Source organism: Equus asinus, chromosome 5 (assembly GCF_041296235.1).
Source record: "Equus asinus isolate D_3611 breed Donkey chromosome 5, EquAss-T2T_v2, whole genome shotgun sequence".
Classification (NCBI taxonomy): Eukaryota; Metazoa; Chordata; class Mammalia; order Perissodactyla; family Equidae; genus Equus; species Equus asinus.
The window spans coordinates 103,314,468-103,327,152 of NC_091794.1; the positions used below are offsets into that span (position 1 = coordinate 103,314,468).

At 47.0% G+C, this 12,685-nt stretch overlaps 1 protein-coding gene across 3 annotated transcripts in view; it reads right to left on the reverse strand.

The window, feature by feature from the left end:
- Positions 1-12,685, reverse strand: part of KAZN (kazrin, periplakin interacting protein) — a 1,021,370-nt gene that overhangs the window by 427,095 nt on the left and 581,590 nt on the right. For 2 of the 3 annotated variants that reach the window (XM_044769729.2, XM_044769730.2), the window contains exon 3: positions 11,905-12,148. In XM_044769729.2, the coding sequence (XP_044625664.1) occupies positions 11,905-12,148 (244 nt within the window). Of the gene's footprint in view, positions 1-11,904; positions 12,149-12,270; positions 12,447-12,685 lie in introns of those variants that run through there. The other variant, XM_070511012.1, reaches the window with a different exon arrangement.

Below are 12,685 nucleotides of genomic sequence, written 5' to 3' on the forward strand. Positions count from 1 at the left end.
AACCACAGAGCTGCCAACAAATGTCTCTTTCTCCTGTCTGTTAACTATTACACTCCTAGTAATTAACTTCTCATTTCTGCTCCTTTAACACTGTAATCTAGCAGTTTTATTGCTCACATCTAATTCACTAGCTTACTCATTTAATCACCATTTATTAAGCTCTTCCTGTATGCTGAGATTGTGAAGATGCTGGATGTAAAAGGTCAGAAGGCCAATGAAAGAGAACTACAAGTTCAGGGGTTGGCAAACTATAGCCCAAGGGGGCACCCATTTTTGTAAATAAAGTTTTATTGGAACACAGCCACGCCTATTCATTTACCTGTTGTCTTTGGCTGCCTTCACATTACACCAGCAGGGTTGAGGGGTTGTGACAGATGCTCTGGCCCCCAAAGCCTAAATTATTTATTATCTGGCCTTTTACAGAAAAAGTTTGCCAACTCCTACACTAGCTCCATCATTCACACCACAAAGAGGAAGCTCTGAAGTCAACTCGAACCGAATCAACGTTTTCATCGAATCAGCCTTTTCAGCTAGGCACACAACTGTACTATCTAAGGGCAGTGGGGGCAGGCTTAAATGTTTACTACTAACACACATCTGAAACGCAAAAGCACCAAAACATTTTGATCCTTAAAAATACTCCCTGCTTTTTAGAGCCCCTTAGAAATAGATCTTCAAATAATTCAAATGTATATTATTTCTCTTTTGCTGTTTAGGAAGCCCAAATGTTCCTTGTACCAAATGCAAGTTGCACTGAAATTAAAACACAGCTCAGACTCCCAGCCACTGGATTAGCTGCTTAGGAGTCAGTTAACCACAACTGGTTGTCCGTGCACCGCAGAGGCCTCCAGGGTGATACTTTCCTTCCTCTAAGATGCACAGCAAAAGACCCTATTCTGATCTTCCGTGAGTTCTCCACCACACTGTTGGCCTTTGGTGTGTGGATGAAATTCCACTACCCTGAGTTCAAAGTCAGGCACAAAGCTGGAGCAGCAGAAGTCCACCTACTGTTCAGGCAGTTACAGCCACGGCAGAAGTGAGAACATGCACCTCCATAGCCAACAGGTTAGGTAAGAATTGAAACCAACACGTTTTGCTTGCATGTTAACCCAAAGACCCTGATAAAAGAGATGCTAAAGGTTTAATGGAGTCTCCCTGAAGGGCCGGTAAAAAAAGAGAAATGAGGCAGACTTACTGTGAAGGCTAAATCCTGCCCCCAAAACTTGGAGAGTATCCACATCCACATGCTAAGACCAAAGGTCTCCACACAGATGTGCTTCTCATATTCAAAGATCCTGGATGATGGTGGTGTCAGGTGCAAAAAGTTCTCCTCCGTAGGAGAGTCATTCCTAGATCCAGTTCATCGAAATAGAAAGGAAATTCCCAAGTGCAACCCTGCCCTGGTTTATAGATCCCTAACTACTTGATAGGGAGGCTAGAAGAGAAACTCTAAGCTGAGGCATCAAGAAGATAGGTCATTGGAAGAGAAGTCAAGTGATCGTAAAACCCCACTGAGATGAAAGAACTTAGTGTAAAAACTGGGAATTAAATTTGTAAAACTGGATTCTCCCTTCACCATGGGCTGACATTGGACATGGGGGCTCAGAGTATGAGAGCACAGTCTTGAGATGATGGTGCCACCATCTAGACCTTACAAGACAGGGTGGCCCATGCCCAAGAGGGATCTCACCCGATCATAAGCTACAGGGCAGCCCTCTTCCAACATTGTGCAGCTGAGCCTCATCTTGCATTGAGAGAAGGAGAGGAGCATTTGGGTCAATGACCACCTCAACAATCTTGGACAAATCAGCTTAAATCACTGTGCCTCAGTTTCCTTATTTGAGAAATAGATTCTACCTCAGTTCAATCACATGGGCCAATTGGTAGGATCTATGGAGACAATGCCTGTGAATGCCTTTGTAAACCCCAAAGAGCTGGGGAGTAATAAACTATGGTGCTTCCCTGGTACATTCCTGGGTGCAAAGGAAAGAAGAAGAGTGGATAAATGCAGTGGAATCCTAGAAACAGGGAGCAGGCATCGACTTTGTGAGCTGAGGGTGCTAGACCAAGCTTTTGCTTTAGAGGCAAGATTATAACACTGAAAGTGTTGGAGGGTGGGTTTTGAGTTGGCCTATGGTGGAACCAACCCATGTGTTGACCAGCTGAGTTTTAACAAGATTCTACGCTATTGGCCAGTAATAATGGACTGCACTGTCGAATAGCCAACCATGGAAACACGAACCTTCTCCAGAGGACTTCCATAAGACTTAAACATGCCTCCTTGCTCCAGCAGGGCTGCCTGGTATCACATCAAATTGTGAACAGATCAATCACAGTACGTCTGCCAGCTAACGGGCTGACAGTCTCCACAAGATGGCAGCCAGGCCTTGCCTCTATTTTAACTTCCACATCTAAAGATGTGTTGAATATTCCCATTTTTTCTCACTTCAAATAGTAAACCTTGTAGGAATAGGAAAAACAATCCACTTGATGAACACTTTAATCCAGATAATCAATATACATATAATCACAGGTCAGTTCTCACCAGCCACCATTTATCATGCTCTATGGTACCACAATTGCACTCTCCAGGGTCACTATCAAATTTCTAAATTTCATACCTTGTTGTCATCAAGAAATGGCAAGCACAGAGTTTCAAATGACAAGAATGGAGGAAAAAAGGTGACACAAATCCCATGGTGTTCCAAGTTGCACTTACTGAATTAAAACAAATACACCATGTTCAATGGCTTAAAAAAGGTTCAAGCTCATCAAGGAAAATGAACTAATTCATTTGTTGCAGCTGACAAGAAGCCCCAGCCTTAGCCAGGAAGATAATACAAGGAGTGAGCTTATTTTAAAAGATGCAGGGCTATACCCGCACTGAAATTCATATCTTTTCTTGTTCTCTTTGGAGGTAAAAAAAAAAAAAAAACCCAAAAACAAAAAAGCTGTTATACAAGATCTAACCTCTGTATCGTCCACGTCTTCCTTGCCCATAAAAAGCCTCCGACTTTAGGACAGAAGGTCCTAAAGCCAGCAGCTATTCCCTGCAGTGTCCAATCCCAACTTTCCCCAAAAGTGGTACTTTTTAATAGTCTCTCATGGTCAGTCTTAACCTTTAGTAGTGAAATTAATGTATTTTCCCAGCATGCTTTTATTATCTATTGCCAGTGTCACACACATCTGTGAAGGCTTCTGTGTTTGTCACTTTGTCGTCTATCTTCCCATTACACCTGTCTAGACCTTTGTTATAAATGTAATTATGTTTCCATGTCAGTCCCACCTAGCAGACTGTGAGCTCCAAGATTACTTAGTCTGTATCTTATTAAATCTGTGGTCCCTGAACCCACGTGCCCAATCTCTCAAGCTAGTTGGAAACGGAGAGAAGAGAGGAAGAAGGAAGAAAAGATGACGTGAGAGAGTGGGAGGGTAGGCGGGGAAGTAAAAAGGCAAAACCACCCTACTGGTGTGTCTTTATGCTGCGTGGCCACGGCATCTCGATATTCTTGTCGTAATGAAGCGGGCAGGCACCAGGATCAGCTGAATCTGGCTTCCAGTCCCGTTCATCTACTTAGCAGATGGCCACTTTGCAGAGCTTAGAAAAGCAACGTAACCTTTTCAAGCCTCGATTTCTTCATCTGTAGAATGGAGGTGGTAACGTTACCTAACTGACTGTGATATGGAGGTGAGATGAGAAAATGCTCATGAAGCACACTGCGCAGTGTCTGGGAAAGCCGAGAAAAGGCTCGACAAATGGAGGCTATTGACGTTACTATATTCTCGGATAATCTTGAAAGTCTCCCCACCTCCCCCATTCTGATCCGGAAACATCCCTTTTTCTAAGAATGAGTCAAGCCCTACTAAGAAGCTCCAGGGTCCACTGTCCCCTTTCCCAGAAAGGAGAGAAGTTCAAGTCCTCTCTGCCGAAGCCCAGCAGGGAGGCCGAGTGAAGGGAGATTCGTACATCTGAGCAAGGCTCAGCCACGAAGCTGCCCTCTTACCTCCAGCCAGACACCAGTCCTTCCTGGCTACAGATTCTCCGGCGGTGACAAAGCATATTTCATACAGCAGAGCTCTGAGGATTTATGATGAATGACTTAGTGTCTGACATGCAAATCGTAATTATAATTGCCACAATGCCAGCTTTAGAACAAAAATGAGTTCTTGGGCAGGAATGGAAAAAACTGCAAAGTTGTACAGCATCCTGGTTGGGACAACAGGCAGTCTCTGAAGTCACATTTACTTATATTTGTATCCTCGCTCTGCCACATGCTAGCTCAGTGACCCTGGGCAAGTCCCGTAAGCTTTCGGTGCCTCAGTTTTCTCAGCTATAAAACAGCAAACACAGTACTTACCTCAGAAGGTAGTTTAAAGGATTAATTGAAGTAATACAGGGAAAGGGTTTAGAACAGAGTTGACCTATGGTAGGTAAACACTCAATTAAAATCATCTGTCGTTAAATCAGTGATCTTCATGAGACCATGTATAACTTGATGAGTTGACCAAATTCTGCACACTCTGTAACTTACTAATCATGGATTCATCTATTCATTCACTCAATAAGTATTTACTGGGCTCTTGCTATGTGCCAGGCACTGTTCTAGGTGCTGTGAATGGAGCAGAACACAGACAAAACTCTGCTGTCACAGAGCTGTCCTTCTAGGACTCACAACTGGATCCCCTAATGCCTGGCACGAATCGCAGTTCTCAACTGGGGACAATTTTGGCCCCCAGTGGACGCTTGGCAACTTCTGTAGACATTTTGGTTGTCACAACTGGGGTGCAGAGGGTTCTACTGGCATCTAGTGGGCAGAGGACATGGATGCTGCTCAGCATCCTGCAATGCACACAACAGCCTCCCCGCAACAAAGAATTCTCCTGCCCCAAATGTCAACAGTGCCAAGGCTGAGAAACTCTAGTTTAAGGGAATCTGTAAGAAGTTAATTGGTCCTTTGTTGGGTGTGGTCTTGGGCCACTGGAGACGACTTAGGCCACGGGGAGAAAACTCGGGACAGAGAAGGACTTGGGTTGAATGGAGAATAAAGGGACCACGAGATTCCGGCTTTGTCTGGAATCATCCTTCCCAAAAGAGTGAAAGCCACAAAGTCCAAGAAATAGGAGGCCCCAAGCCCAGGGTCAAAATAGTTCTTTTCACTAGTGACAAGTGACCCCTGGTTGCTCACCCTGCGAGCAGGATCCAGTGCCCTCCTTGTCAGTTTATCTCACACCTAAATGAGAGGCAGCCCCGTTCCCCTAACTCTCCGCCATAAGGTTTCACCATGAGCACCCAGAAACTACCCTCAGTTAATCAAGAATGGAGACGAGCCTACGGCTCCCTCCACCTTCCTAATATGACAAACCAAAGGATATTTCTGACTCAGGAGATGACACCGGTTTACACAGCAGAGAGACATGGTGGGTGTGAATTCCTGGATCAGTCACTGCCAGCCAAGTGACCCTGGGCATCAAAGTGGAATAAGGAAGAGCATGGACTCTGGAGCCACAGCTTGGTCACTTAATGGTTGTATGCTCTTTGGCAAGTAATACATCATTCCTGTGCCTTAGTTTTCTTATATGTAAAACGGGTGCAAGAATGCAATTTGTCTCATAAGTCATTACGAGGACCGAATGCGTTAACTAAATGCATTAATCCAGAAAAGCACCTAGAACAGTATCTGAGTAAAGATTACGTCAAAGCTTGCTGCTAGCACCACCACTGGAGTCATTACAATGTTACGGTAGACAGCTGACAACCTCTCCGAGTCTCGGTCTCCTCTTTTGAAAAATGGGCATAAGAGTTGCCATCTCACTGGGCTCAGGATTCAACTATGCATGTTAAGCTCTCGGGACAATACTCGGTATGTTGTTAAGTCCTTATTGTTATTTACTGAAAAGTTTGACAAAAGCACTGAAACCAGTTGTCATTTAGTCCTGCATTAAACTATTCACTGTCACCAAAAAGAAGAAAACTACATGGCGTCAGGATGGTTCCAGAACATCTAGCGTCTTGTGATGTACCCAAGAGGTGAGCTCAGAGAACCATAATGAAGTGACAAAGATGAATGTAAAATATCAGCTCTGGACTCACCTTCCTTAGAGGGCACTTTGCTCTTAATGATTCACGTTACTGCAAACAGGCTGTAGGGCTGAGACAACATTGGAAATGAAAGGCCTGTACATCCCCACAAAGGTACTCCAGCACTTGCTCTGATGGAAGAGGACAGAGGGGATGGGAGCTGGGCACAGCGTCTCCTTCTCCCACTTCTGTCCATCTTCCCAGCCCGACTGCACAGCACAGAGGGGAGCCTAGAGGCCTGGGGGGCTCTTTGCTCGCAGAACTGCCTATTACAAACTCCATCTGAGCTCTCACGCTAGGGTCTCAATTCATCAGAGGGTGAAGGGGACAGGAGCTTTTCAGAATTCTGACCCAAAGGTCTGGCAAGGCCAAGGCAACAAAGACACCAAAACAAATTTAGAACCAACAATGTCCCACCACACAGAAGCCACCTGCTCAAACGGTTGTTTTTGCCAAACTCATCAAAACTATGTTCAGCTTCTTTCATCTTTCCAGCAGCTTAGGATTCCAAGGCGGGAGCAGGAATGCCCACAGAGCACTACCTCGGCTCCGTGGCTTCGATCTGAGGTTGCATCAAACAAGCAAGAACGTTCTGGTTTCGTCCAACCACTTGGGGAGGAAGAAGACATTACTAGCCCTGGTCTTCCTGCAGCTTTTCCACAGTGGAGATGGGCCTGGAAGGGGACACTGAAGATGGTGACATTGAAGACGGGCCAGCAGGACTCTTAACCACTCTGAACCGTCAGGTACAATCTGCCACAGTGGATGGGCACTCTACTGGCTTCAGGGAAGCTGTCTTTTCCTAAATGATTCTGCCCAAATCTACTTTGCCTGCATTTCCAATGACTAAGACACTGCAATGGTTGCTGTTGGTGGCACCCCTTGTCATCCCATGTGTGACTTGCCCTAATATCCAGCCCAAACAGTACGGACTAATTTTCATTTACAAGATCACTTAAAAACCCATTCCCTGGCCTCAGGGGGCAGGATGAGTTCCGTTCTTGCCTGATGGATGGCAGGGGGTAAGAAGCCAAGCACTAATGCTCACACAAACCGATCTGGAAGAGGGCTGAAAAGAACTGGGGGATTCACATTGACTTCACTTTCCTTAGCTATATAACTCAGCAACAAATACAAATAAAATATGCAGTGAATATGGCCAAGACCCCAAGCCTGACCTTCTGGGCCCCATATGACTTGCACAGTGAGCAGGCAGTGTTCCAACAAGCTCTGCCCACCTGCCAAGCCCATCTGCTGCAAGCTCACTGGCAGCCAGGAAGTCACAAATTATAACCTACAGGATTCCTAAAAGGTGCCAGCAGTCCTGGGAGTACAAGGGGTAAAGGAATGGGGAGAAGAGATCTTGCCTTACGCTGGGAGGGTCTGTGACTAGGCTCCTATGATAAAAATCAGATGGGCTTAGACTTGTGGTTAATATGAAAGACGTTTTTGAAAAACCTCAGTAAATCATGAAATGTTGGAAGCATGAAATTAACCAGAACCAGAAACTTGACTTAAGGGGTCCTCTGAATGCACTTCCCAAAGACAATAAATAATAGCCAATCAATAACTAATTTCAACCATGCTGTGCTGATCTGTAAGTAATCTCTTCGTGACCAGGCATGGTGATTTTCAGGAAGGACTTCGAAACCCCATCTCATGACAGCCTACCAGATTAGGAAAAGAGACACGTCTCTTTCAGCCCATTGATATGACTGGAAGACCGAGGCCTGTGTTTCTCGATGAGCTCTGTAACTTACGGGCAACCTAACAGAAGGCTCCAGAGATTCCACCACATTTTATTCCATCCTCTCTGCCGTTTGAAAATTCCCCTTCTCAAAAAAGATAAAAGTCTACCTGGGAAAATGAGAGCAGAGGCAGAATGAATCGGGAAGAGGATGCTGAAAGACAGAACTTATTTTGCAAAGCAATAGCGTCTAGCATCTCCACAGACTGCTCACACATCCAATTCAGTCCAAAGGTAATTTATACTTCACCAAAGATTTTCCAGTGTTGTAGTAACGCTAGATAAGAGCAGTCAGACCTGAAATACAGCCTATTTTCACATCTGGGGAGAAAAAATTAAAATTTGCACCTATGTATGGAAATTTACAAAAGTGTAGGAAAATGATCCTTTTCCCAGCCCCCACCCTAACAAATGGAGTAGGCAGTAAGTCCTCAACACTAAAGAAGATGCTATCAGCATTTCCACTTGCACAGGCATATAAATACAATGATCTGCTCAAAAACAACAACAAACTAATGGCAATAGGTATACATCCTACTGGGCATAAGTATTTTATGTTATATACAGTTAACACCTATTTGAATTGGGTACAATGGTGCTTAATTGTTTTATTCTGTGCATAGCAAAGCAACCAATTGAATCTAATATTAGTCATTCGTCAGATAAAACATTTTCAGAGAAACAAACGGCTATATTTTCCCCTCAAAGAACAGCAAGCATTTTAAACACATTTTGCAGAGATGTTACGCTGAGGAAAACAGCTTAGAAATGTTACTTTAAACAAATCCGTTCTCTGGCTACCAACAACAAGAGGAATTGGAACAAATGCTTGGCTCTGTGCTTTCCAAGCATCCTTCTGTCCACCTGTCAAAGGCAGTTTTGACCCCACCAACCCAAGACGCAGCTCCGGAGCTGTGAAATGTGCCACCCTGCACGGATGCCCTCGGCACGGTATGCCAGCATCCTCATTAGGGATTATCCAACTCACTTGAAGCAGGGAGAGAGAAGATGGGCTGGCTGCCAAGTGTTCTTTCAACAGAGATTCCGAAAGAAGATCCTGCAAAGTGTCGAAAGCCCAGATTTTCAGCAGTTCACTTTCTAGACTCTGTTACATAGCAACCATGCCAGCCCACAGAGGGTACCAACCAAGTTAATACTTTGTTTAAATGACACACTGCATTAAACCTCTAGGAAAACCCAAGTTTCCTTCATCAACTCATGTACTGTCAGGGTATCGTCACTGGAACAACACATCCAATGGTGGATAGATGAGCTCGTTTAATTCATTAAAAAAAATTTTTTTAACAAACAAATTTGAAAATGAACTTAACAATTTCTGGGCAGGGAGAGCAAAAGGTGACTCTTCCCCATAACCATTTGAGCTAATATTATTAAAAGTACATTAGCATGCACTTGACATGTGCCCTTCGGTTCAAAGATGACTTATACAGTTGCATTTTGAAAGATACTCATTTCATTCAAAACCTTGATGGAAAAGTCATAACTCAATAGCACTAAATGCTCATAGGGTTTGGGCCCATCAAATTGCACCAACAGAGACAAAATTGAAATAGAAGACTAATTCAGAGGGACAGTCAGGAACCCCCAGGAGCTGAGCTTCTGTGAGCCTTCCTGGAGGTGTATCACGAAGACGCTTGAGAAAACCTATCAATCACATGTTAAAGTAACTGGAGAGAACCTTTAGAATACAAAAGCACCAGCAGGAGAAACTACCAGACCACCTCTGCACAGGGTTTCTGCTCTAGCAGAATGCTGCCACAGGTCACGAGAGAAATGAAACAAAATAAAACCAAAAGCAAAAAAACTCACAGAGGCTAAATAATGTAAAAAGTCCTGGACTGAAGTACTGTTGCTATAGAGAAAGTAAACGATGCCCCACTGAATTTACATGGGGGCTGTTTTCTTTTCAACCATCACATCGATTTCAATTCGCATCAATTTAGAGGGGTATGTGGCCAACAATTAAGTTCAGTGAAAACCTTTCACATTTTATTTTCTGATTATAAAATCACTAAATGCCCTCGAGGAAAGGTTTTGGAAAATACCCGTGGTACACAGAGGAAAAATCAAGACCATCCTTCAACCAGCCACCCACAGAAGCCACTGACGGGGGCAGACGTGCTTCTGAGAGCATGAAGGAGCTGCTGGGTTTGTGTGTTTTTAAGGATATCAAGAGATCCAAAAGCCATTTCCATTTCCACAGCCTTGTGCATTTTTGTAGGAAAAAAGCAAAAGGAAACAGCCCCTGTTGCTCCACTATAGCAATGTAAGCATCAGCTAAGCATCTCAGTTTCCAAGTTGGATGTGTAGATCATTGCTGCACTGACCTCCTTAGCATGCTCAGCCTGCAACGAGACCCAGGACTCAGATAAAAGCCACTTAACTTTTCCTTGGCTGAGGACAGGGGCAGACGGTGGGAAATAAACCAGCATTGTTCAGTCCCCTTAGCCACGGCTTTTGATTCTTAGCAGAAGGCCAGTTCTTAGCTATTTCTTAATGTTGCAAGAGTCCCTGCCTATAAAAAGTAAAGCATCCTCTTTTTTTGCTCAGGTACCAGCGGAGGACATCTTCCATACACAACGACACAGCAAGGGATAATTGACAGAATAAGCAGATATCCACCTTGAAAACTGTGCAGCAAACACCAGGCTCACAACACCTTCCCACCATTACGTCATGGCTAGTCATGGCTACTTCAGTACCAAATTACTGCCCCAGTGCCTAAGACTTTTGACGGACCCCTGAAGTACCAAGTTAAGGTCTGACTTGGAATTCAATAGAAAACTGTAAATGTTCAGGCTTAACATCTCGCACCCCAAAAAGCACACCTTCCCCGAGAAAGTAAGGAGGAAACAGAAACTGATGGAGAGAAGGCATTAATAAGAAAACAGACTCCCTCTCAACACTTAGGAGAAGCTCTTGAAATAACAGCAAAACCAGAAAATCCTTTTGAGCCACTGAGCCATCGGTATCTCATCCTTCATCAAGTGGTATATTTATACAAATGGCCCTCCTGGACTGGATATTTTTTTCTGTCATGTTCTGGATTTCAGCAGTTTACTTTACAATTCAAATGATATTAATAGCCAGTGACACCATTTCTTAAAGGGCAATTAGGCAAAGAAAAGAAAAGAAAAAAAAAATCCTGAAAAGCCAGCCTACCCTTTCAGTTTTCAATTCACAGAAAACAAACAGTGCATTTTTGGGATGCTTCCTCCACCTTTAACCCTTGCAGGGGGATTCAGAGCTTCATCACTGTCAATGTCAACACAGACCAGCTGTCTTTTTTCCCCTCCTCCTCTAAATTGCAAAGAGTACCTTCAAGGAGCGGCTCCCTGCAATCCACCAGCTACACCTTCATTTCGCCAGGAGCCCATCACTCAGCCTGTGAGGGCTAAGATTTCCCCTGGAAAGTGCTTTAGGTGTTTATATTTGCTGGAAATCTTAACTCCCTGCCGGGCAGAGCATCTACTGTTGCATCAATGTATTGCATCGCCTGTGCGATCTCAAATGGGGAGAAAATAAAGTCCAGATGCAATCGAGACAAGGGATTTGGCATCCGTGGAGAAAAGTGCAAACCAGTCCAATCCTCTACCCCAAACACGGCAGCAGAGCCTGGACTCGCTCTCAGGGGAAAGAGGCATTCCAAAGGAAGGAGCCTCCGGAACTGCGGGGTGCTGTGGCATTCGCCCCTGCCAGGGGTGGGGGCAAAGGCCCGGGCGTGAAAAGTTTGCCCACGGAGCTGGGGCCCGTATGCCATCTAAAGGGCACTTTCTGCTGCCGGAAGGGACCCGCCAGCTGAGCCTCGCTCACGCTGGCCGGGGCCAGTGTGACCGCGTGAACCCGTGCACACTGCGCCCGGGTTTGCGTTAATGACAGCAGCCTGCAACTCCCAACAGGGGAGCAGCGGTGGCCACCGCGCCGGGCGGAAAGGGTTACAAGCCACAATGCAAGGCGAGTTCGCCCCGGGCCTGGGGAGCGCCGAGTCCGCGGCCACCTCCGCGCCCGGGTCCTGCTCGCCCGCCTGTCCTCCGCCCCAGGCGCGGGCGATCCCTACCTTGTGCGCTGTGCTGGTGGTTCTCCATGTTCGCCGCCGCCGAGTCCGCCGCCGCCGCCGAGGCGCTGGCCGCCGCTCCCGGGCCCGGGCCGGGGCCGCCGCCGCCGCTCAGTTCCGCCAGTCTCCGGTTGGTGGCCGTGAGTTCGGCTCGCAGGTTGGTCACCTCCTGGCTGGCCGACTGGACCGCCCCATCGATGCGGAGCGCGAGCTGCTTATTGTCTTCCATCATGCTCAGGATTTTGGCCTGGGGGCGAGAGAGGTGACAAAGAGCTGCATGATGCGCAGGGGGCGCGCGGCCGGGCACCCCCGGTTCTACCTGTTGGGTACCCCGCGGCCCGGCTCCCCCGCGCCCCGACCCCCAGGCACCGGCAGCGCCGGCTCCTCCGGCGCAGGAATGACAGCGGCGCCTCCAGCCGGAGCCGCGGCGGTAGCGAGGCGGCGGGGGGAGGAGGAGGAGAAAGAGGAGGAGGAGGAGGAGGAGGAGGAGGAGCAGCGATCGCCGAGACCCCGGTGCCGAGAGCCGCTCGGAGAAGGACACCGCGCGCCGCCCGGCACTCTTTCAATGGAGCCTACCATTCGCCGCGCGCTCTGGAGGGGGCCTGGGCCGGGGGCGGGGGCGCACCCTCCGCCTCCCGCGCCCCCCACTTCGGGGACACACCCCCTGGGGGGCGGGGACGGCGGGCGGCGGCCGGGTGTGGGCCGAGGGGGCGCTCCTGGCCAGGGATGGGGGGCGCCTGCTTCAAGGCCGGTCTTCGGTCCCCTCCCTGGAGCGGTGGGGCAG